Below are 26,899 nucleotides of genomic sequence, written 5' to 3' on the forward strand. Positions count from 1 at the left end.
CTGTGAACAAAAGTTAGCATTTTAAACTCCCAATGCAATTTGGAAAATTACAAAAATAACAGAGAGAAGTAGCAGTTTAAAAGGTTATTCTCTGGAATCTAGAGATAAAGTTAACTCAGTTTACCACCCAAGAGCTCTGGGCTTCAGGAAGCTTGCTTAATGTTTCTAAGCATCGGTCTCCTCTTGCAAGAGGGGCACAGGACCACCTACCTTGGTAGAGTTGCAATGCTCAAGCGAGGGAGCCCATGGAGACTTCTCAGAACCATAAATGGCTCATCTTTTTTGTTAGTCCTTGCCATGGACTTCCATCCTTGAATGCATTGAGTAAGGGGAGTAGTAAGAGAATAATGTTTGCTTACCTGTCTCAGAAAGTTTGTGAAATATTTTAAACCTCCTTAGGAGATGCCACTTGACAATATGTCCCATTAAAATCTTTTATAAAATAGAAAGAAAAAAATAATTTGACAATTAGAAAATTCAGAAAATTGACAGGTTGAATGTCGGCGATAACAGAAAATGATAAATATTTTATTTTAAAAAATACTTATTTGGCAACCCCTGCATTCTGACAATTGCCTTGCACTATTTCTGTAGATGCTCACAATCATAGCAGCCAAGTTTCCTCCAATGCTTGAGTGGAGGAATCCTGTGTTCAGAAAGCCGTAACATTCTAGTTGGTCCTTTGAATCCCTGGTGTAGATTTGGGAAAGCCAGTACCTGCTGGGTGGGGAGATGATCACAGCTATACGTCTAACTCACGGGTCTAGAATTTGGGGAAACAACATTGGACCCCCAGTGACAGCAGCCACCGCCACCACCTTCAGAAGACACACAAGGCTCCTGCAGCCATGCCTGAGCATTGAAACCATCCAACCGACCCTCAGGGTTAAAAGGCATTTCTCTCCAGTAAAGGGCTAAAAGCAGGAAAATTCTTTTGATCAAGCTTATGACACTTTGCCAGCTGCTTGGCACCAAAAATTCCGTAATTTTAGACTGTTCCCCTAGGCTCTGTACATAGAACAAAACAAAACTCTCTCATTGAAATTTGTTCTTTTGACATTCTAGTAAACAGTACTTGTAATTGTTTAACTCACAAATATATTGGACATTATTGGATATAAACTCAATGACAAACCACAGTTTTTAATTCCCTGTGTTCCCAGCCCCTGCAATCATTTTTCAATATGCATGGGACTCCCGAGAAAAGCCTCACCTAACAGTTTTTCAGATATGATTCACACTATAATGTACTCAAGTTTTGTCATCTACAAACTAGGTAAATAATAATCATTTTCTGCATATTAATGTTTTAATTTTTGAATGTACCTACAGATTTGCATTTTATTTGAACAGCAATATGAAGATAAATGATAAAAATAAAAATGGTTAAAGAGATTGCTGCCTGAGTAAATGTGTACAACTGCTACATCAACCAAGTCTTCTCAAGGTTTATAAGCACAGCCATTCATATTTGCTTCAGGCTAAAACTTGGCATTCAAAATTTATAGTGAAGATGCAAATTGTTTTTCAAAAGAATTATTGGTATTGGTTAAGCTGCTTCTTACAAGTAAAGCAGTTGAGAAAGGAGAAAAGAAAAACACATTCTCAGGCTTCTCATGATTTTTTAATCTATTCTGTGCAAAAATATGGCTTACAATTTATTGCTGAAATATAGGAACCTGCAAATTCCCAGTCCACAGTTTTAAATTTAACAGATCTCAATTGCGTGCACGATCATCACTTCCAGAACTTTGGTGTATGTATTGTTAACACTTTTGCCCCTTCCACTCATGCAGAGCAATTCTCCAGAACCACAGACCCAAAAATGCCCATGTGAAACCATGTTGTGACAACTCATTATTTTTGCTGTAAAAAGATAAACCATTAACTTGTGTCACTTTTTTGTTCCAGGAAGCAAGAAGTTGAAAATGTTGTTCCTTCATAACAATTTCAAGTTTACTAAAAAGGTTTTGGAAAGAACAACAGATGATGACAAATCCATGTTTGCATCACATTGTTTCCAGCTGGAAGTTTTCTCCTGTCTCTTACCGATAGTGTGGAATAACTCGGATTCTAAGCAAGGTCATTTACTTAAAGTTCTTACTGCATGAAATCTGTTTTTCCCAAGTATCAAATGTATTTTAACATAGTTAAAACTTAATTCGCCAGTTTTTTGAAGCAACAAGTTTGTCATTTTTGATCTTAACCTTTAAGTCTTCATATTGACCATCTTTTTGTTTTATCCAATTCTTTGTACAGGAAGAAGGGGCCAGCTCTGTGGCACCGTAGGTTAATCCTCCACCTGTGGCGCCGGCATCCCATATGGGCACCGGTTCTAGTTCCTGCTACCCCCCTTCCAATCCAGCTTTCTGCTATGGCCTGGGAAAGCAGTAGAAGATGGCCCAAGTTCTTGGGCTCCTGCACCTGCATGAGAGACCGGGTAGAAGCACTTGACTCCTGGCTTTGGATCAGCGCAGCTCCAGCCATTGCAGCCATCTGGGGAGTAAACCAACAAAAGGAAGAACTTTCTCTCTGTCTCTTCCTCTCACTGTCTGTAACTCTACCTATCAAATATATAAATAAATCTTTTTTAAAAAGGAAGGATATATTGGGTTTGAATAAGTTTTGAACTAAACTTTAATGCTATCATGATTTTTCCATATTATAGCTGGAAGGTGGTGATGATGTAGGATTGGGGGTTGCGTATATACACAGGCCTAGAAAAGGGAGTCTTGACAGTCTGAATTATTAAACATTGAAATCTTTGTTGGAAGCTAATTGTTTTCTTGTTATATTCTTTTTCTTCTGGAGGAAAACTACAAACTAGTCAATTCACAGAATAGCTGTATTAGCTGTGTTCTGTAGCTTTATAAAAAATGGAAAAGAGGCATTTCATGGGGAGTTTAGAGAGCAAGTGGAGGCATGGAAATTGAAGAATTTCTTTATCTCCTCTTGAATTTTGAATTAGTAAAGCACAGATCAGGCCACATAATAAAAGTTACAGGCCCCTAAATCAAACAACACTAACCCCATCCCATTTCTAACTCTCTTGTTTCCTACCAAGCAACTAACTTCTAAATGATTCTGTTGATAAACTCCCACAATAACAAGATTTATGGGTGACAATTATATCCAGGGACTAGAATTCACAAAGCAATCATTGTCTAGTCTGTCACAGAGAGAGTCTATTCTATACCAGATTTTAAGATGTGTGACAAGTTAATTGATACATCACATATGGTTGTCTAGTTATATTGGAGGATTTGAAGAAATGACCGTTCAACAGTAATGTGCATCTGACTTGCAGTTGAAGAGAGTCTTTAGTCAGATCAGTTAAGGACTTCTCACTTTACAACTCTGGTTTTGTTTTTCTTGTAGTACTTCTGTTATTTTCTATATTCATATGCATCTTATATCTAAAAGGCATTGAGGAGAGATAATAGAGGGTAAGAATAGGAGCCCTTAATTTGGCAACTCTGGTTAACTGTTGAGACTCTGCGCATCCTAATATTCAGTTAATGGCTTTAAGTATGGATTACCTTACAAATGTCTTGGTCTGTATACTTTACTGGGATTATTTATAGCAGTTATTTTTAAACAGAAAGCTTACTGTCTGCAAACAAAATTTTGTAGATCAGTTATCCCAGCTGGTCTAGGTCAAGTGAGTGTGGAAGCCCTCAACTACTGTTGCAATTTTGTAGTTGAGTCAATATAATGGAATCAGAGAAATTCAGCCACAATCTTCAGATATCTTGATTTTGTTTTAAATGAAAAAAAAAAAACCACTTATATTTCAACCTCTCTGCTAAATAATGATTCTGTACAGGGAAAAATTCAACAGGTTGTAATTAACTAAGGCAATTTCAATTACCTCCTCTATGCTCATTGATTTTTGATAGTCTGGAACTAGTATGATAATTGAGTTTTGGTATTCAGGAAGGAATAAACCAAAAATGTGTGCAATGCCATCTGCCACAATTGTTTCCCAGGCTTGAGAATCAAACTCTTAAGCTGTTTTGACTGGGCATCTAATAGCAATTTAGATAGTTCTGTATAAATCCAGAGACATGAGATGCAAAGGCATGACTATATTCCAGCACATTCTTCTTGTCAGAACCATTTAAATCACCATCTTACACAAGTACATATTGAAACTCAACTTTTAAGTGTTTTATTTTATGTACAATTCATTTTATCCAGAAATAAAATATCTAAATACAGACAGACTGTAATGTTGTATATGTATAGCTTTCAACAATACTTGAGCTGAATAAATGCTTTGTACATTAAGTTTGTCTTTTTAATGGAGTTCACAGCTACATTGATAAAATGGGTTCCTCATATCCTTTTTTTTCTTTTTTAACCAATGACAAGCAGAGAGACAAGTACAATTTAATATTAAGAAGCAGCTCAAATAACACTTAGTTAAACTATGTACAATACAAACCATTCATACAAATGAAGACTAGGATATTGAATTTGTTACAATATGTGTAGTAAAGATAAGACAGACACTTATAACTTACATGGTGTCTGCCAGGAATTTTCCTTCTTAGTTAATGATCAGAACTTGTTTTAAGTGGCCTTAGCTGTTCTCAACTTCGCCAAAGTCCAATGACTGGTGATGAAAGCTGTCATCCCGACATCTGCCCACATGTAAATTCCAAATGTTTGCTCATCTTTACTGAGAACAGGCTCCCTCCAGAGAAAAAAAAGAGCCATCTTGTATCACCTTGAATGTGCCTACTATATGCTGGAAAAAAGTTACTACACTTTGTTGTGTTCATAAAATAAAGAATACTGAGCTCTAAGACACATTTTTCCATTTTAACAAGCATATACTCCTACAGTAGTATTTACCAGTACAGCTACTCCAAGCAGTAGGAATGCATGAGTGGGGTTATTGATTAGCATGGACTCAAGACTTTAAGAGATTTCCATAACAGTGAGTGTTAGAAACATTCTCTGTCTAGTTAATCCTTTTGTTGCATGATAGTTGATCCTGAACCGTTGAGTCAGACAATGAAAGCCTTCTCAACAGGAATCATGACGGATGCAGTTGAAATGTGCACAAGTGTGTGTTTGTGTACCTCTATATGTGAGAGTGTGTCTGCAAGGGTGGTGATTACAACTATACCGAGAGATGAAGCTGACTGGGCAGAAATAACATCGGATTATTTTCCACTAGCGTATTTGCAGCCAGTTGACGAGAGCAGCAGTGTAGACACATTCCAGGCAACAGATAGGACCTTCCTCTTTGAGGTGACAGCCCTGCCATATGACCTTTAACTCCTCAGGCTTCAGTCTCATGCCCTTGTTCATCCTCATCCTGAGGGGAAGTATGGTGTGTCGCTGTGGTAGTTGTAGTCGGGGCACACTTTCTGTACTAGTTTATAATCTGTACTATAAAAGGAAATGTAAATACAGATCACCTTAAACGGCTTGGAGCAGAGCCAGGAAACATGACTTTGGGTCTGCTCCTGGTAACAGGTTTTTGAAGGGTCATAGTTGCAGAGTGTGTTCTTGGTAGCCTTGTCAACCTTTTCATATTCAATGCGGCAGTTGAAGGACTTAGAATCTTTGGCATCAATCACGGTTTGTTGTGCCAAGTCGAATTCCACGATTTTCGTAGGGGGCACCAAGCTGACAGATACATTCCCTTGACCGGTGGAATTATGCCTGAAATAAACACTGAATGTCCCATTGCCATGATCTACAATTTTCCCAGTTATCAATAGATTTAGCTTCACTGTTTTGATGTTGGAATGAAAATCACCCCATCCAAACATTTTCTTAAACTTGCCCGTCTTAACTATGGGCCTTCTCTTGGCCCTGGGCCGAGGCTCTTGAAGGTCTGTGGAGTTCCTCAGCCAGTCCCAGAGGTCTTGCTCCGAATAAGGTTCTGGGGTATCATAGCGCAGGTCCAAATCTGTGTCATTTTCTTTCCCACGGAAAGTCTGTGACAGGAGCCGGCTGATAGATAAGTCTTTGCTGCTTTCTGTCCATATGTGCTTGAGTGTGGATTTGCTGCTTCCTGATTTCAGAAGGTCTGATTTCCCCCCGTTTGTTAAATTGGCGCCTGTCACCTAAAAAAAAGAACAGAAAATTGGCATTTATATTTGTGCCTCTCTGAACATACAACATTCAGATTCAACCCTTTTCTCAAAGGCTCAGAACTAAATAATGACACATTTTTAGAGTGCCTTTGACATCTGATCGGTATTTATTAAGATATGATAAAAGATCACTTCTATTTTTATATAACAATGGAAAAGGGGAGGTATGAGTAGATAAAACCCAGAAAACATGACCTAAAGATCTATTAAAAAATTGACTAATGAAAGAATAGGCCACCTCTCACAAGTAAACCAAACCAAATTTAAGCATAAACCAAACCAAAGTAATGATTCCTTAGTACCAAAATCCCAACACTTCTGAAATAAATTTTTATTAATCATTTTGTTCTTTTCCTGTTTCAAAATCACCATAAGCTTGAAAATTGTATGATTCTAGAACTATGTCAACTGAAACCCAATAGACTTTTGGGAATTAGAAGATTTAATTTTACAAAGAGATTCCTGTATGTTATAACTGAGCAATGCAAAATAATATGTTTATCATCACTGATTGAAAGCAACATTATGTGTTGTATAAAATGAATTTTTTTAACTTTACATTTCTTAAAATGTGTTCTAGGAATAGGAACTTAAATGGCAATATCTAGTATACACTGTCTCATAGATAATTATCAATCTAGAGAAGCAAACATCATGCCTGTCACTTCAGGTTGGATTGTGGAAGAACATACACAGACTGTTCTCCTGAGACTCCAGTCTTGACCCTGATCCCCAAGCAGACCAGGGATTCAGGGGAACAATTGACCACAATGGTCTCATCCACCTAAATTCTCATTCTAATAGAGATCCCAAGGACAGGAGTGAACACATCCAAAACAGAGAGCAGAGAAGCCACGGACTGACACACACTGACTGGTCTCAGGTGCAGCCGCTGAAAGCATTCCCCAGATGCTCGCTAAAAAGCCAGCTGCACAAGAAATCTACTGTCAGAACCCTGGAGAACCTGTTCTGAGTCCGTATCTGGTACCAGCCTGATGACCAGTCAGCAGCAGCCTCTTAAGACCTTGGAAGTTCCTTTCAAACTGTTCTCCCACAACAAAGCTCCTTCCTGAGAACTTTCTCTCATTCTGTCCTTTTCCTGTCTTTCATTCTGGTCCATTAGGAATTAGAGCTGCATTTCAAGACCTCTCTATTTACTTAGCTATTGCAGGCCTCTTGTTGTGATACAAACCTGGCCTGGAATAGTGTTTTCCTCAGCCACTTGTTCTGGGAGTCCTCTGTTCCAAGCTGCAGGGAGCAAGACTATGAATTTTAGAGCCACACTCCCTGGAGTTCTCGCCAACCTCCAGCTCTTCTAATATGTATGCCCTTGGTCAAGTTATTTAACCTCCCTCTGCCTGAGTTTCCTGCATCTGTAAAAAGAAGCTAATAATGGTGACTATCTCACTGGGTTGCCATGAGGATTAAATGAGCTAAGACATACAAAATCTTTATCACAGTGGCGGGCATATGGGAAAAGCTCAATAAATTTAGCTATTATTATGAATCTCAAACTGGTACTTGCAGACAATTAAAGAAAGCAGTCTTCCTAGTGGTGTATGTGGAAGCCTTGTCTGAGAGTTACTTTGCTCTGGATTACACCGCCAATTTATGGGACCCTGGATGGAACAGATTCCCTCAGGAATGTGGAAGTAGAGGGCCTTGGCATCAAAACTGGAAAATTATCTTCAAGGTTGTAATCTTGCTGTTTCGCAGTTTCATCAGGATCAATGAGCTCTTCATTCCAAGCCAGCAAGCAGTCTCTTCTTTGCTCAGTTCAAACTGAGACAATGTGAGTGCTGTGGGATTATTCCTACCCGCCAAGAAATGCCAGACACATTGGTCTCTTCCCAATGAATGCTGACTTTGAGAAACCCTTCAAGTTTATCCTCACATATCTGCATTGTATCTAAGATAAAATCAGGTTTTATCTTGGGGTTGCATGCTGGAAAGCCAGGACAGAAGCTAACATAAAAGCACTACTTACTACTTCAAGATGCTACCCTGTTTAAAGCTGCATCTGCTGTGATCTCAGGGTAAGACGCAGAGAGTCATTGTGTGCAGAGGTTAACAAAGGAGAGATAGAGATTGCCAATGAAGAATCAGACCTTAAGGATGGAATGAGGGCCCCGAAAGATGTAGAGATCACAGCATCAGTGAAGTCTCATCAAAGAGAAGCACGAACTAGCCTCATGTATGCAGTCACTCTGAATTCCCAAACATCTCATCCACCTTAATAAACCCTAGCTTTGAGTCAAAGGCAGCTATCAACATGATCACTACTGACCTGGAGGAACTATGAGGAATGGAGAAAAAGTTGTCTTTGCTGCCAAATTTATTTCCTTTCCAGGTGCTTTCACTTAACTTGTGCTAATCTCTTGTATTGATTTCTCTCCTCCTTTGTCCTGAACCAAAATTGCTTACTGTTTACAAATTCTCTTCATGTTAAAACAATTCTCTGAAAATAGATCACGTTCTAACAGTGAAAGTGATTAATAAGAGCAATGCTGTTGCTTTAGTGAGGACTTTTTTAAAAAAGTACTAATATTAAATCCTAAAGAGATGAAATTGATATGGAAAAATTCTTTGGCGGGTATGCAGATTATGCAAAGAAATGTATTTGCTTTGTTAAGAGAAAAGCATACATTTCCCACCTACATTCTTTGCCTGATAACAAAGCCAGTCTACTGTAAGGCAATTTTTACTCTCATATCAAAAGTACCAACCTTACTAGTTTCATCATCAACATTATTGCATTATAATTACTTAACTAAAAAAATCTAAGTTTCCCTAACTAGCGCCCTGAATGTAACATATATCAAGACTTAGTATTTTTCTAAAACACAGAGAAACTATAATATAAAAATTGAAACTAAAAATAATAGGCAATAGAATTACAGGTCTTTTAGTTTTGGAGTTTTTATGTGTATTAGTTGGGATTTCTGTCTTGTTTTGAAGAAGCTTAATAGACTAGTTGACTCTGTACATCCCAAAATCATAAGCATTGTCCCTTTCATAACTCCTATAACTATGCCTTAGCATAAAATAAATAAGTAAATATCCACTTTTATTTTTTTTTCTTGGAATTACATAGTTTTCCATTGTTTGGGTGGTAAGAAGAATAAATAAGGGCATGCATTTAGGATGACAATATACTTGTCACTCAGCTTCAACATAAGGTTATACTGTGATGCTGCCATGACACATTGGCCAATGAAGCAATGATGAAATTGTCCTAAAGAATGAAAATGAAAGGAATCGATAGTGCATTTTACCAGGAGCATATGAGAAGTGAAAGAAAAAAAGAAAAAGAAAGTGGAAGGTATGATTTCAAGGAAGAAGAACTAATCTATTCAAAAGGATGCTGAGACACTGCCAGGACAACAAACCTTTGTTTTTCAAGTAGATAGAGAGTATTCAGTTGTAAATTACACTCTGCATAGCCATAGTAATGATGAGGGTAAGCTCTGGAGTCAGACACACTGAATCCCAGCCCAGAGTCTTATCTTTAGCATCTCTGTGATTTGGGCAAATCACTTAATTCATTTTAGCATTTATTTTCTCTTTCTAGAGACTAGTGGAATAATACCCACCTCCCTCTTACCAGGATTCTATTTGGCATTCCATTTAAAGCACTAAGAATGGTGCTTAAATGCAGTGAATGTTCAACATGGGTTATGCTGGCTGCTATCATCATCAAACATTTTTCTTCTAAATTCTGTTATACATTATGTAAATGAATAACTTGGAATAGTATTTGGAAGTAGAAGACATTTTTTGTAAAAAACAAAAAAAAGTGCCTTTAGTACAACCATAAAACAATTTAAAAAGATAAAGTAACAGGAGACAGAGTTAGAGGGAAATGAGGAGTAATGAGGAATAAATGAGCATAAAGTTTTACTTAAGCAAAATGAAGTTAAGCAAGGTTAGTTAAGCCAAATGAACTAAGTTCTGGAGATCTGCTGCGCAACTGCCTCTGTAGCCATCAATACTGTCTGGTATACTTAGAACTTTACTAAGAGGGTAGAACTCGAGTCAATGTCTCGCCACAATAATATATATATATAATTTCATATATATATAATTTACCTTAAGAAAAAAATTAACATACATTGAACTCTAAATAAAACAATGTGGGCTAAAATGTTAAAAATAAAAATGAAGAGAATAAAAGCACATGATTTTTAAAGTACCAACCAAAAACTACGACAGGTTAAACAGGTATTGAAACTCCAAGTAAATTGGCCTGCACCACCGCCCAATAGGCTAATCCTCAGCCTGTGGCACCTGCACACCAGGGGTTCTAGTCCCAGTTGGGGCGCCGGATTCTGTCCCGGTTGCCCCTCTTCCATTCCAGCTCTCTGCTGTGGCCTGGGAGGGCAGTGGAGGATGGCCCAAGTGCTTGGGCCCTGCACCCCATGGGAGACCAGGAGAAGCACCTGGCTCCTGGCATCAGATCAGTGTGGTGTGACAGCCGTAGCGGCCATTGGGGGGTGAACCAACAGTAAAGGAAGACCTTTCTCTCTGTCTCTCACTCTCTCTCTCTCACTGTCCACTCTGCCTGTCAACATAAAAGAAACTCCAAGTAACAAAGGATGAGCACAACCAGCCATGAAACAGTTCAGCTACCACAAGCAATGAATGTCTTTGCCTTCACTGATGTGATACTCAAAGCTTCGAGTGCTGTTGACAGTAGAGCAACTTCTTCGAAATATCTGGGTATATAATCAAAGTAGATTTCAGCTGTCATATTGCCAATACTGTCTTGCATATCCCTACTCTTGCTTCCCTTCCCTCTCTCTTAGTTAAGACAGGAGCAGATCACTGTCTGAAAATATTTGTTGTAAAAACCCAGGAAGTCCCCAGATTTATTCATTATTAACAACACAGATAGATTCTGTTATTAATTTAATAATTATGTAGTTAGATGCTGCAGACAAATTAAAAAAAAAACTGAGATAAATGACTCAGGGACCTTACTCTCAAGAAGTCCACAGTATCATGGGAAAATCAATTAAGCAAAACACATTGTGATGCTACCAGCACCATGTGTAACATCCTAGAAGTCACAGCCAAAGCAGAAAGATAGCAAAAGTAAACAGAAGAGACAGGCCTTAGATCTGGGAGCTAAAGAAGACTTGGGAGTTTGCCAAATAGAATGGGCCAGGTGAGTTCTTCCAAATATGAGGAGTATAACTGCAAAAGCACAGAAGTGAGAACAGACATGTGATGTGCAATGTAAGAATGAAAACAGCCTCTTGCTGTCTAACTGAAATTCTGTGTCCTTTGACAAACATCTCCCCATTACCCTCAACCAGAGCTTCTGGCAACCACTATTTACTCTCTGTTCCTTTGAGTTTGACTCTTTTACAATTCACATATTAAGATTCTGGTAGCCGGGCTGGTGCTGTGGCTCACTAAGTTAATCCTCCGCCTGTGACGCGGGCATCCCATATGGGTGCCGGGTTCTAGTCCCAGTTGCTCCTCTTCCAGTCCAGCTTTATGCTGTGGCCCAGGAGGGCAGTGGAGGATGGCCCAAGTGCTTGAGCCCCTGCACCCACATGGGAGACCAGGAAAAGCATCTGGCTCCCAGCTTCGGCACCAATGATGGCTCAAGTGACTAGGTTCTTGTCTCCACATGGGAGACCTGAATTTTGTTTCTGTATCCAAGCTTTAGCCCTTATCCCACCCTGGCCATTATAGGTAATTGGATTGTGAACCAGCAGATGGGAACATTCTCTCTCCACCCATCTCCCAAATAAATATTTAAGAAGAAAAAAAGAAAAGCAAAGAAAATGGGCTTAAGATATGGCACATGGTAGTGGCAGACAAAAAGAGGAAGAATAGAATTAAGAGATATTTCAGAGGGGAAATTGACTCAACTAGATGGTTTATTGGCTAAAGTGAAACATGAAAAGTTTGGTATTCAGTGAGTTTGCTCATATCTATAAGAAACATATAATTAACAAGTTAGCAGGAAAGTAAAGTAAAATTAAATCTCATAGGAATATTGTGGGTTCAAGTGTTTACAAGTCATTTTGAGACACCATCCAAAAGGAAGTAGGTTGTGTGGGTCTGAAAGATAGTAAGGATAAGAGTTGTTGGTTTCGACCGGCACCATGGGTCAATAGGCTAATCCTCCGCCTGCAGCGCCGGCACACCAGGTTCTAATCCTGGTCAGGGCACCGGATTCTGTCCTGGTTGACCCTCTTCCAGGCCAGCTCTCTGCTGTGGCCCAGGAGTGCAGTGGAGGATGGCCCAAGTGCTTGGGCCCTGCACCCACATGGGAGACCAGGAGAAGCACCTGGCTCCTGGCTTCAAATCAGCGCGGTGCGCCGGCCGCAGCGCGCCGGCCACAGTGGCCATTGGAGGGTGAACCAACGGTAAAGGAAGACCTTTCTCTCTGTCTCTCTCTCTCTCTCACTGTCCACTCTGCCTGTCAAAAAAAAAAAAAGAGTTGTTGGTTTCGTTGATGACTAAATAGTGTTGTGCAAGTGAAGTGTAGTGACACTGAAGAAGGATAGTGACAATGACTAAGAAATATGCACATATCAAGGACAACCCAGAGAAATCAGGCTCGGCAGAGACAAAAGGAGATGTCAGAAGGTATAGAAAACAACAGAAACCAAGAGAAATAGGGGCAGGAAAGCCAGTCATGGGCAATACTCAAATTCTAAATAAAGGTCTAGAATAATAAGCCCTTGAAAAGAAGCTTCCCAACTTTGGTAATCCACTAGCAATTACTTTATTTTAGCCAGATTTCAGTAGTGTGACGAGATCTTTAAGATAAACATGTAACTAGCTTAACATCCTTTTCCCAGACACAAGCTTTCTCAGTCTATCACAATGCTTTACGTCTTAAGAGCTTTAATACTTGAAACATATAAATTTAAACAGAAAATTGAGACACTGAGCCTTACCAAATAAACAATATCATCAAAAAAGAAAATCTTATACCTGGAATAGCCCCAACCATTGATTTTTATAACCATATTAAAATATTTTATTTTTAAAGGTCAGCTAAAATCTATTGATGGCAGCACATCCAAATGATAACAGATGTCATAGGAATTAGGACAAAAAGACAAGTATAAATGAAAAAAAAAATAAGTTCTAATCAATACAATTTCAAAATGACAAAGTATGATGAATCTTTCTCTACAAATAATTTTTCTATAATATTATAATAACACAAACTGTACTTCCAAACAATAAAATTCTCCATTTCAAAAGTAGTCAATGAGCATTCTATTCTATTAATTCTCTAATCAAATACCATTTCTGCAAACGATATGTAATGATTGTCTCTTTGTTTTAGCAAAACTATAAATCATAAATTCTCATTTATAAAAGATTTGTATATTTATTTATTTGAATGGGGATGGAAAGAGAAAGAGTGAGAGAGATAGTGAGAGAAATGGAGAGAAATTGTCCTCCTGCTGATTCACTCCCATTTTGGCTTTAATACCTGGGATTGAGCCAGCCTGAAACCAGGGGCCCACAAATCCATCCTGGTCAACTACATGGGTGGCAGGGGCTCGAATACTTAAGCCATCATTGACTGTTTCCTGAGTACATTGGCAAGGAACTAAATCAGACGCACGATAGTCAGGACATCAACCAGCCCTCCAATATGGGATTTGGGCATTCCAATAGTCAGCTTAACTATCTGCATCACAACACTTGCTCATAAAGGATGTTGGCATTATTAGGTGCATGCATCTTAAAGTATATGTTTCTTTTGAGAACACCCCAAAATAGGAGCAAAGAGAAGGGTCATTGTCTTCAAACTTAAAGATAGAGCTTGGGTCTCAAATAATGTGAGTATATTTAGGACAAGAATTGTTGTTCATGGGGCTAGAGGGGAAATGACCATAGGATCATGAGAGTGTGAGCACAGATACCACACTTTAACTCTTTATTGGCATATTTTAGGGCCATACTTTCACATTGCTTTCTATCATATCTTTTCATTATAGGTTTATAATTACAATTCCAAGATATTTTACTTTGTAAATATTGTTGAAAATTGCTAGGGAATAAATAATTTCTTAACTCCACTACCACCTCAAATATGGCTTCATGAGATAAATGTTCACTCACTTACATATACAGTCTCCATCTTTTAGCGATATCTCCTGGTGTTTGTATATGACTTTTCATAAGGAGAGTAATGAAAAGCCTTGTAATTTCCACCAGCCTATACATTTACTATTGATCTATAAAAATAATCTCAAAATTGCTTTAGAAAGTTTGTGTTTATTTCATCAAATGGATACTTGAAGCCAAACAAAAACTATGAACAACATTATGCTTAAGCAATATCGCTCAACAGAGAATAGCTAATCAACAAAATGGCCTTACTCCATGATTACAACTTCATTTTAGCAGATTTATGATTAACTATGTTGAATATATGTTGCATAATATTAATCTATTGGCTAGGAGCACACAGTATCCAGGATATTGTAATTAGTATTTTACATATGGCATTGTATTTCATTTAAACCACACACACACACACACACTTTGACTTGAACTTTGAGGTTAATACTTCAGTATTCAAATGAGGATACGGAAACTCAAACAGAGCTTGTCCAAGATCACTGCTGACAAGTGAAAGAGCCACTTTTTACTTATTGCACATATTACATCCTTTATCTTTTAACGTTATTTTAATTATGCAATTCCTCATTAATATATGTTTATCAGTTCATTCAGATTTATAGGAATTTCTGAAATAAAAACCAAAATTTCTTCTTCACTATCAACCCCCTGTTCCCTCCAAAGCAACCTGCTTCTCCAAAGGCAAAACCTGTCAAAATTTTGGAATATGTTGTTCCTAAATATTTTTTAAAAGAATTATTTTATTTATTTGAAAGACAGAGTTACAAGAGAGGTAGAGCCAGAGAGAGAGAGGTCTTCCATCTGATGGTTTACTCCCCAAATGACCGCAACGGCCAGAGCTGAGCTGATCTGAAGCCAAGAGCCAGGAGCTTCTTCCAGGTCTCTCAAGCGGGTGCAGGGGCCCAAGGACTCGGGCCATCCTACACTGCTTTCCCAGGCCACAGAAGAGAACTGGATCAGAAGAAGAGCTGCTGGAATTAGATCCGGCGCCCATATGGGATGCCAGCACTTCAAGGCCAGGGCTTTAACCCACTGTGCCACAGTGTCAGCCCCCAAAATAATTTTATATATAAATATTTTACATACATAGTATCATATTTATGAATTCCATATACTTTTCCAAGTAAATGTATCTTAGAAATGCATCCCCATTAGTATGGCCAAATATATTATCTTTAATTATTTTTTAAACTTTTATTTTAGAGGCAGAAATCCAGAGTGAGAAAGAAAGACTAAGAGAGTAGAGTAATAGAGAGCACTCCGCCCCATTGCTTTTCTCCCTCAATGCCTACAATGGCCACAGTTGGACAAGGCAAAAGCCAGGAGCCAGGAACTCAATCAAGGTCTGCCACACGGGGGGCAGAGACACAGTGACATGATCTATCACCACTGTCTCCCAGGGTCTGCATTGTCAAGAAGCTGGGGTTAGGAGCCCCAGAGCCAAGAATCAAATCCAGGTAGTCAGATTTGGGACATGAGCATCTTAACCAGTAGGCTGACTGTTCATTCCAAGATATGTCATCTTTACTTTAAACTAGAATACAGAAATCTGTATTCTACCATCCTTCTCTCTTTCTGTACTTTTTGTATGACAGATTCTTAATTATTACACCGCTTCACAGACAGGTTACATAATTACCCACTGGTTTCTCTGCTCACTGTTGTTTCAGAAACCCTGCTCTTCTCTCTGTTCTGTTGGATTTTCATTTTTCTGGGTTATTGATTTCTACTTCCTCCCACCAAAAATATTCGTATTTTCTCAATCTCAGCCATCCTAAAATCTCACAAAGTTAGTTGAATGTGCTAGGCTTTCCCCAGCCCCTTTCTTAACTAGTTCACTAAAATGAAAATAAACATTTCTGGATGTTTCAAGCTCTTTTTCATGAAGTTTCCCTAAGAGGACTATAAATGCTTTGAAGGACGTTCTTTCTATAAACTGACACCATGTATGCTGTTGGAGGGAGGGCTTAGCATAGAGTAACACGTGGTAAATTACCTATCTGTTTTATACTCTGTTTACATCTGTTTCAGTGATGGTGGTTTACTGGTTCTTAAGAGTTTGCAGATTTTTCTCTTAGCTGTTTAGAGCCTGCAATTCATTGACAATACCTGGAATGCCTGTATTATATGTAATAAGCCAGAAGAAATAGGTTATACAGAAAGACAAACACTGCATGATCTCACTTGTATTTGGAATCTAAAGAAAACCAAGTCAGCAACAGAGAGAAATTGACAGTTGCTGGGGCCTGGAGTTGGGGAACAGAAGTGGCCAAAAGATACAAAATTGTCATCTGTATGATGACTAAGTTCCAGAGTTATCATGTGCAGCATGGTGATCAAAGTTAATAATAGTAGTGGTGGGTGATATGGCTTAGTGATTAAGTCACCACTCGGGATATCCACATGCCATGTCAGAGCTTGGTTCAAGTTCCCTACTTTGAGATTACAATCCAACTTCCTGCTAATGCACTAATACAATCCAAGTACTTGTGTTCCTGCCAACCCCATGGAAGACCTGGATGGAGTTCCTGGACCCTGGCTTCAGTCTGGCCAATCCCTGGCTGTTGCAGGAATATGGGGATGTCACAGGTGTTTGATACATGGTTATAAAAATGAATAAAATGTTCGAAATAACATATTGAAAAACTATTTATTTACTAAAACAAAGCCACCTAGCATCATTTTATTAGCCATGAAATATTTGAATTTTCCAGCAAATCCAGATGTCTTTAAAGAAATGAAAAATGTTGTGATCTAGAAATAGCTTCTATATAAATATGAACTTGAGGCCAATGAGTGACTGTCCATAACCACACTTAAGTAGATGCTAATGTATAAGTTTACAGCTTCATAAAATCAAACAAGTTACATATCTGTCTAGAATGAACCAAATGAAGAATGATTCACCTTATACTACAGTTTCACATGGTTTGTCCTCCCAAGTTTTAAGTTCTGGTGGTTGAGCCCCAGTTTCATGGTTTTCTGAAATGGTGGAACTTTAAGAGGTGAGGCCTAGTTGGAGGAAATTAGGTCACGGGGTACTATCCTCATAAGGGATGCATGCTTATCTCCCAGCAGTGGATTTAGCCTCCACAGACTGGATTATTGACTTGCTAGAAAGTGAGGCCATCCCATGTGTTTGGCTTCTGTTTGCTCTCACACACACCCCAGCACGTGATGCCATCTGATATGCTATGACACAACATGAAACGCTTGCGACAGGTGGGCTCCTGAGCTTGCACATTTCGATTCCAAAACTGTAAGCCAAAAGAAACCCCTTTCCTTATAAGGAATGCAGTCCCTGATGTCTTTTTTATAGCAACACAAAATGAACTAACACATCTTCCAACCTTATTTTCAGCAATCTGTATGTACATATGTTCAAAAAATGAGTAGCAAAAATCACATAGTTTATACAATAAACGTCCAAACTCCTAAGAAAATATGATATTTTCAACACAACATTTCTACTTAAACTCTGTTACTGACCTTTCAGTAGACACAGGAAGAGATCGTTATGTAAATGAAATGAAGGAGATGAGCCACAGGGAATTATCAGCCCTCTGCCATTGAGAACTTGAATTGCTTCAAAAATTCTTCTAATGCCTGTTTCTAGTCAGGCTATTGAACATTGAAACTGCTCAGAGCTTCCCAGGTGCAAAGAGGACAGCAATTCAACCAACCCAGAAAAAGGAAAGCAGATGAAGGTCCTGCAAAGTTTTCCCACACTCCTCTAAAAGTTCTGGAGACAGGGACTCCAACTCCCAGCAGCAGAACAAATGCAATGCTCTGTTGTGTCATTGTTGAAGAAAAGGTAAAATATAGTAGAGACTCCTCATGCACTCAGCAAATGCTGGTAATGCTAGAGTTTGAATTCCATAAAAACTAAAGACATTAAGTTAAAAAAAAAACTATTTTGGAATCATTCCTTGGCCAAATGTGACCAAGATATGGTAAGAAGTGCATCCAACGGAGGGCACTGGGCCCCACAATGGGCTCTGCAGCATGTCTCAGAAAAGACAAAACTCTTGCATGCAGGGGACTTTGAACACCACTGTGGAGTTAGAAAGCTCTTCTCTTGAAAATTCTGAAGCTAGCACGTCTTCTAAATGTCTCCGCATAAGAAGACTGGCATCTGTTCTTTCACTTTCAGTTTCTCCCTTCCAAGAATCCTAGCCCTGGGAAACTTTACTCCGTCCTTCACAAATCTCCAGTTCCTGCCAGATGTGAAATCATATGCAACTGCTGTCCACAAGTCTGTACCAGATTCAACATCGCTCCCCATCCCCATTTTCTTAAGGCATCGCCATGAGGTAAAAAGATATTTAGGCAGAGAGATCCCCTAAACAAGCGAAAAGATTTAGATCCTGGGACATTAAGGTAAGCCGATTAGGTATGAGATTGAGTGGTGGGACTAGAGTTGAGAGAGAGAGAGAGAGACTTAGCTCTTTTTATTTCCATGGTAATTAAATAAACAGTTCCGGCCGGCGCCACGGCTCACTAGGCTAATCCTCCGCCTTGCGGCGCCGGCACACCGGGTTCTAGTCCCGGTCGGGGCACCGGATTCTGTCCCGGTTGCCTCTCTTCCAGGCCAGCTCTCTGCTGTGGCCAGGGAGTGCAGTGGAGGATGGGCCAAGTCCTTGGGCCCTGCACCCCATGGGAGACCAGGAGAAGCACCTGGCTCCTGCCTTCGGATCAGTGCGGTGCGCCGGCCGCAGCGTGCCAGCCGCGGCGGCCATTGGAGGGTGAACCAACGGCAAAGGAAGACCTTTCTCTCTGTCTCTCTCTCACTGTCCACTCTGCCTGTCAAATAAAATAAAATAAAATAAAATAAACAGTTCCATTAAAGCAAAGGATATTCATCCAAAGTTTATGTTAAGAGAGGCAAGTCATAGAGAGAATGGGACAAACAGAGCCCATAAACAACTGCAGATGCTGTAAAGAGGTAAAAATAGAGAGACTGGATGAAAATGAGTGTGGAGTCAGAGCTCAGAGATTCCCTTGGTCTCCAACTAATGTATTACATAATGGCTGACTTGGTAAGCGTAGCACTTCCTACCTTAATCACCATGGATACACGATATCCTAGGAGAACTTCATGGACAGGTTATTCCCGAGACTCTCCTCCTTGTATGTCCCTGTATTCAACTTCCAAACTCCAAGAGGTCATTTATTACCCTTTTTGAAATAGCCGGGTAGCATTCCAGCTGCCGCTAGAGGGCACAGCAAGGACATACGACACTGTCTCACTTCATGGGTGCTGAAGTCAGAGTTGTGCCACTCAGTGTCCCAGGGCTCTTCCAAGAAAGAGCAAATAGAGACTTTGTGATCACTGCTCGCTGATGCAGCCCGTGGGAGCTGCTTCTGGGAGCTGCAGAGATCAGTAAGGAGCTGCTGCTGTTCAAGACACTACTAAAGCAGCTCTTGTGAGCCCTGGGAAAGGCATCAACGTCCAGGAAGCTTCTCCGGAAGGTCACCCAGGCCTGTGTCGATGTCTCCAGTCTCAGCTTTGGCCTCAGGGTTCTGGCCACAGCGGACTTTTTCACCTGCTCTCTTCAACTGCAGGACCTAGCATAGGCTGCTTCCCCCTCCTGGAAACTGTTCTACCCATCGCCCTGGCTGAGCAAATGCCTCATCCTTTAGGTCAGCTTAAACTTCATGTCTGCAGGAATTGTGGATCCTCTCATATTGCCCTGTACTATTCCTTTAGAAATGGACACATCAATTTATGTGCCTTACACATGCAACACACACACACATAAACACATACACACCAAGGTACTTTAAAAAGTTAACATAAACGGGAATTAAGAGATGAGATCACTTGCCTGAAAAAAAAAATCCATCCATAGATTTTTTTCACAACATGTATTTCCTGTGAATTTTTGAAGAACTCTCATATATATATTATATATACATTATATATCTATAATATATATTTTCCTTCCCTGGACTGTCATCTCCATGAAAGAGCCATCTAATGACTTGTTAGCAATGTTTTACCCCACTATAATACAATGCCAGACTGCAAGTCGCACTCCACCAGCACCAGTTGTATGAATAAATGTATGCTTGGATTGAGTGCCTATTTGCACATAATGATATCCCCTTACAGATGAGCTTGCCCCATAAGCAGATAAACAGCGCACTCTCTGGCATAGACAAATGTGTTTCTATTCTAATCCTCCATGGTGGCTTTGTGTAAATCCATAAACATGCACAGTGAGGCAGAGAAATGGAGGTATTCTTACAAGACATTATAATGACCAATTGGTCAAGAATGCTGCTTCCAAACTCTTCCAAATAAATATATTTTCATTTCTGCTGAGGGAAAAATGAATAGGAGCAAAAATGACAGGGTGAATATACAGCTTTACTTTGGGGGATTGACAAATATTTTAAAAGTTTGATGAAAAAGAGTATGATCTCTTGGGTGGCAAGAAAGTTAGCATCATGCTATGGACATTTTTTCTCAAATTCCAGAAATCTGATCCTAAGACAGCAGTGATGGAGTGCTGATGAGATTCTAAAATCAAAGACTCCTTCATAAAGCTTGCCAAACATTCTGAGGGCATTTTCTTTGTGACAATTAAGCGGACATTGGTGTTGACAAATAACAATTGCTTTGTAACATTGGCACATACTAGCCAATTTCCTTGCCCAAAAGTCATTTCACAGAGGAATGCAGTGGTATTTCTAAAATGTGAAGCAATACAACCAATTTTATGAGTATGTTTGCAAAGGTTTAAAATTGAGACACAAAGTATCCATTAACAGCACCAATTAAAATATAAAAATATGAGTCTTGAAGGCATTGCTGGTTTTACTCTAGAGCTAACAATAAATGCAGTTTGACTCTGACACTTTCGCTGTGTGTCTGTGTCGTGAAAATCCATGACTGTCGAGAGTTAGAATCACAGAACATCTGAAACTGGAAGGAGTCTTTGGAAGTATTTTGTAACTTGGAAATATGAGTCCTATATAGCTGAAATAAAGTGCATGAGGCTACCAAGATGGTTAGCAGCAAAATCGAAGTTGTGGTGAAGGTTTCTTAACATCCCACCAACCCTCTTGTGTCCTAAGGTTTCCCTTTTTGGAGAGCCTATAACTTAACGTCTCCTTCAGAGTTTATCAAAGCTCTGGAAAACCAAATAAGGACTGGCTCATCGTGTCTGATGAGTTCTTAATCTTGTGGGGGGAAAGGGACTTGAGAAATCTGGCATCATTTGCAAACCCTATTACAAAAGGCACTAATCAAGTGCATTGCAGACGCAGCTCAGGGTCCCCTGGGTTGAGTGTGGGAACAACACTGAGAAGATCTAAGAACAAGTTAAGTCTCAACATGATGGCTGTGTAGGAGAAGAAAGCTCACATGACAGAACCATTGTCACAGATTTTCAGTTAAACAAATATCACAGAGGATTATTCCTCAGGCCCTGAAAGAGAAAATTTTCATATTTGTTCCCAAAGATAAACATCAGTTTCTATTTGTGGAAGATGCATTTTTAAAGAGAGCAGTAAAATGACAAGTTTGTCAGATATTCTATTCTATCCCAAATAAAATTTCAAATAAATAAATACCATCAGCAAGAATTTGTAAGTGTGATTTTTAAATTTTTAAAATTACCCTCAGGGAAATCATTTTACTCACTTTAAAATCCATGTATAAGTCAGCCCACTCTTGATAACCTATGTCAATACTGTCACTTCTGATAGATAACGATCATAGTATTTGGAGCCTCCTTCCTTCCTGTTTCAAACCTTAAAAATCAGTGATTCTCCAAAGGAAGTTCTAAAGCAAACTCCAGGTATAATGAGCTGTAATATATACTGGGGATCCCGTTGGAAAAGGTAATGTGGCAGTGGAGTGTGCATGGTATTAAATGGCATATTCTAAGTACACCACTGATTTCCTTTTCATTAAAATGTTCAATATATATTGTCAAAGGAAAGTGTGGCATTTATGTGTTTTTTCTCAAAATGGAAGTTGTTTTTACATGGCTAAGTAATGCTTTTAAAAGTGAAGCCATATTTCTCTGAGTAATCCTGGTTCTTTAAATAATAATCCATCCTAATTTGATTCTGCACAGGAAATAGTATTTATGTTTACATTTTTATTTTTTATTTCTATGTCATTTCCAATTTGCAGAAAGTTATATAAAACTTCCATATGTCCTTCATTTAAATACCTAGATTCACTAATTCATTTAATTTTGTTACCTGGTGCTTCATTGCTGTTTTACTCTCATGTGTGTGTGTGTGTGTGTGTACTTGTGCATGAGAGTACCTCAAAAAGTTCATGAAAGTGAAGTTAAAAGTTTATTTTGGTACAATTTTTTTAAAAATCTGTATGTAGTTTTTTCATAATATGAATTTTTATGAACTTTTTGAATACCCCTCATATGTACTGATTTCAAAACTTTTGTATCAAGATAGCATCTTTGAATTCCATTTCCTCTAAATTTTTGAAGTACCCTCATGATATATGTGTGTGCCTGTGTGTATTTTTCTGAGCCATTTTGAGGGTACACTGGAGATACGTCCACTTACAATTAAGAAGGTCTTGGAAGTATTTCCTATGAAAATTTACATCCTCTCATATAACCACAATATAACTACCAAAATTAGAAATTTAACCTTGATATATTACTGTCATTTAATCCATAGTCAATACTCAATTGCTGGCTGTCATCTCATTAATATCCTTCATTCTTAGTCATTTTCCTGGCCTAGGATCCAATTCAGAACAATGGACTGCACTTAGTTGCAGTGGTTCTTATATATCCCTTCTATTTCTTGTCCTTTATGTTTTTGAATAGTCAAGTTAATTTGCTAAATGTACCTCAATTTGTTCTGTGTTTATGTGCACTGCAAATCACTTTATAATGAATTTTTAGAACTTTATGTTGACAAAGATGAGCGTTGGGAAAAGATATTCCTTCACTTAAGAGTAAAGGAAGGAATCTTTTAGTAGTCCCAGAGAAAATAATACGTATTAGTATAGTATACTAAATCAAAGCTTTGTAATTCATTTAGACTATTTAATATAATTTCACAGATAATTAGTTTGCATTATATACCGTTTTTTCCTATTAATAATAAACTCATTAAGTCTTATCATTTTGTGGGCTCTTTCATTTCACATTTTGTTTTAATGAGGCTAATGTTTTTAAAAATCTATTTGCTGGTTTCACTAAATTTATCTATTAATTTTAAGCTGCCATTATATTGTTTAATCAGAAGGATTTTTAAGCTAATATTTTCATAGTGTTAGTCAATCCCATCATACGATTGCAGTCCATAGGTGTGAGTTTATCTCCAATAACTTCCCTGGGAATTAAATACCAGTATACTAATGATAGAATGGATGAAATCAAGGCCCACTGTCCAAGAGCTTTCCCTGAAGTTACATATTGAGTTTACAGAAATCTTAGCTCTTCTGACCTAAAATTGCATTACTACTTTTCTGACAAAAGTGAAGTGGTTATACTATCTATTGGTATTTTAACATCATAGTGATTCAGTTCCTTGAATAAGTATGCAGCAAGAATGAACACTTGACCAAATGGAGGTATTTTTAGGCTTCAACACTGGATGTGGAACTTCAAATTCAAATGTAACCTGAATCTTCAATCCCCAGAAGGATTTGACAAGCAGATCATACTGCACATAAAACACCGGGTGCTCAAGTATACAAACACTCAACTCAATTTACATCAAAGCTTTCATGGCCAAAGGTCATTTAATTTCAAAGACATAATCCCTTGAACCTTAACTTTCTCATTCCAAAGTACAGATAGTGATTCCCTTGTTCAGGTATTATGTTAGAGACAATGTATGCAAAGTATTTCTTCTCAATAAATGGCAGATGTTGATGGTATTTATTTTATGTCATCAAGAGGGCTGTGTTGATCTGTGTAGTCAACATTGTGTGAAAGCATCTCATTTCTAAAATTAAAATTCATGTGAAACAAATTGCACATGTTAGGTAGTGTGCCATAGTGGTGATGGTATGGGCTCAAAAACCAGACTCATGTCTTGCTCTTAAAGCAGAAGCCCTTGGCTGTGGAGCTGACTACCTGGGAATTTTCAAGTCATTTTGGCAACCATAGCACTGTTACCTGTTTAAAATATCTGTGCTCCAAACATAATAGAACTTAAAAATACTAGCTTTAGAATGTGAAAGTATGGTTTTGCACACAGATTTTTTTCCTTAATAACACACAAACAGAAAATACTCACCAGTCTCCATGGCAGAATTGTACTACCCCAGCCATGACATTTTTGATCTATGCTTTACACAGCATCCCATTAGAGTTCCAGGGAAACCCTTACTTTCCATTATGTCAACGACACCTTTGCTGGCCTGGAGCCATCACCAGCTCTCAGGGCGCTGAACCACGAAGCAATATCTCTGTAACTAGGCCAAATAGGCCATGACCTGACAGGTTGTAAAGCAGTCATTATCTCCTATTAAGTCTGAAATCTGCGCTTTGCATATTAAAACAACTATCCAGTTGTGCTATGGAGGTGTATCTGCCAAATGAATAATTAGATTTTTAGGAGACTAAAAAGGAGATCAAAATGCTTTCTACTGTGCCAAAAACTAAGTCAATTCAGATTTTATTTCTCTCCTCCCATGTTTTTATCCTTACTCTCTGGCAGTAAAACCAAAAATATTTCAATAACAGAAAATACACTTCTGTTGCAGAATTTGCTGCATGAAACCACGTCTGAGTTGATGTTATATGGTGTGAGTGCCAATGCTTTCTGTGCTGTGAACTGCAGGTTGCTTTCTCATACAATTGGGTAGAAAAATGTAGATGGTTGGCACCTAATATTTGCTTTGTTTGGTGGATGTGATTACAAAGAGAGTTTTATAAAATGTAAAATGACTGAATGAGCCACTTAAATGTCAAAGCTCAGAAGAGATTTGCTTTTGTGGTTTATAATTTAAGTGGTTTTTCTTTCCTATTCCCTGGAGATGTCTAAGTAACTCATTTCACACAGCTTTAATGGTAGATATGCAAGCGACTTTAGAAAGATTTGGAATAGGATTGAAATATAACTATATAAAATATCCTATTAACACTTGCCCCCTATTTTACATTTTGAGGAAGATTTTTAACTAAACTCTTGAAGCTCACTACCTATGATGTCATTAAATATTTTTCACTCCAGTGGATTGCAGCTCTGGAAAATTTGCAGCTACTCTTTTCAGCAGGGGATTAAACTTTCAGGGAATAAATTAAATTGGGTTAAAATGTCTAACAGAGTTTTCAGATGAGTGCTTTATTCAAGTAGCACAGAGACATGTTAACTTTGAAATGAAACTCTAGTTAGGTAAATAACGTTTGTCAAGAACCAATTGCTCGGGTGCTACACTGCTCTAAGCTTACTTTATTAATATTGGTTTGCGATCTTCAGTGCAGGTGCAGAAAGGAATTCTAAATGCAATTAAAGCTGAGCTAGAAGGCCACACAACTATGTTTTAATCAAAAGCTGAGCTCAAACCTGCTTTACATATAATATGTGCAAAGAAAAATCTCTTTTTCACATTAAATATTACTACATAAATACTCCATTTTGAGAGAGAGAAAATCCATTTCTATGAGAAATGCAAAGGAAGAACAGCTTCACAATAAGAAGAATGTTACAAGTACTGAAAGAAATACTGGGCCAAGAATAAATTAATATGTTACTAGGTATGAATATTTGTGATTTTTTTTAAACTCTGAAATTTCAAGCCAGAACAAAAGTGTATTTCTATGGGTCGGTATATATGTGTGTGTGTGCACATACATACCCACATATGTATGTATATATATATATATATATATATATATACATATATATATATATACATATACACACACATACACAAACCATATCTTTTAAATGTTATGACTACATATTTATTAGGAATATCTAGGATCCTTACATTCAAAGCCATTTTAAACTAGGTAAGAATGTTGTAAAAGTAAGAGATTTGTTATTACTTTTTAAAGATACATTTATTTGAAAGCCAGAGTGACAGAGAGAAGAGGTAATGAGGCAGAGAGAAAGAGAGAGAGATCCCCTGTCCACTGGTTCACTCCCTAACTTCTTTGATGGGACTAGGCTACAGCTGGTATCCAGGACTCTAACCGGCACTCCAATATACAATGCAGACAGCTTAGCCCATTGCACCACAACTCTTATGCCACTTTTGCAATTACTAAATCATATTCACAGGTAATAGCAAAATTAGTTTGTTACATTCTTCTGTGTACCACGAAGGAGTTACATAGGAGGATAAGTATGGCTTGTAGTCTAACAGACTTTTTTTCCTGTATCTTGTGGCCCACAAAGTGTAGACACTTTCATCTTGGACTTTTAATAGAAAAATCCAGAAGTCAGAAAGAAGAGATAGATGTCATCCCTTAAATTCATGATCCAGAGTTCTGATTAGGGTTGGTTGTTTGGCTTAGCAGCTTGTGGCACTGTTTAGGGCACCACATCCGATATCAGACTGCCTATTTTGAGTTCTGGCTCTGCTCCCCAGTACACTCCCTGTTAGGAGAAGATTCTTGGTCTCACCTTCGTTATCTTAAAAGCAGTTCCCTTCCCTGGTATTCTTAATTGTGAGAAAACTTGATGCTGTTTCAACTAAGAGG

The 26,899-nt window shown here is 38.3% G+C and overlaps 1 protein-coding gene across 1 annotated transcript in view; it reads right to left on the reverse strand.

Moving 5' to 3' along the window:
* Positions 1-5,210: 5,210 nt before the first annotated feature.
* Positions 5,211-26,899, reverse strand: part of NXPH1 (neurexophilin 1) — a 308,789-nt gene continuing 287,100 nt past the window's right edge. Inside the window, exon 2 of the mRNA XM_062178553.1 lies at positions 5,211-6,086. Coding sequence (XP_062034537.1) covers positions 5,325-6,086 — 762 coding nt within the window. The 3' untranslated portion in view covers positions 5,211-5,324. The remainder of the gene's footprint in view (positions 6,087-26,899) is intronic.

This window comes from Lepus europaeus, chromosome 20 (assembly GCF_033115175.1).
Source record: "Lepus europaeus isolate LE1 chromosome 20, mLepTim1.pri, whole genome shotgun sequence".
NCBI lineage: Eukaryota > Metazoa > Chordata > Mammalia > Lagomorpha > Leporidae > Lepus > Lepus europaeus.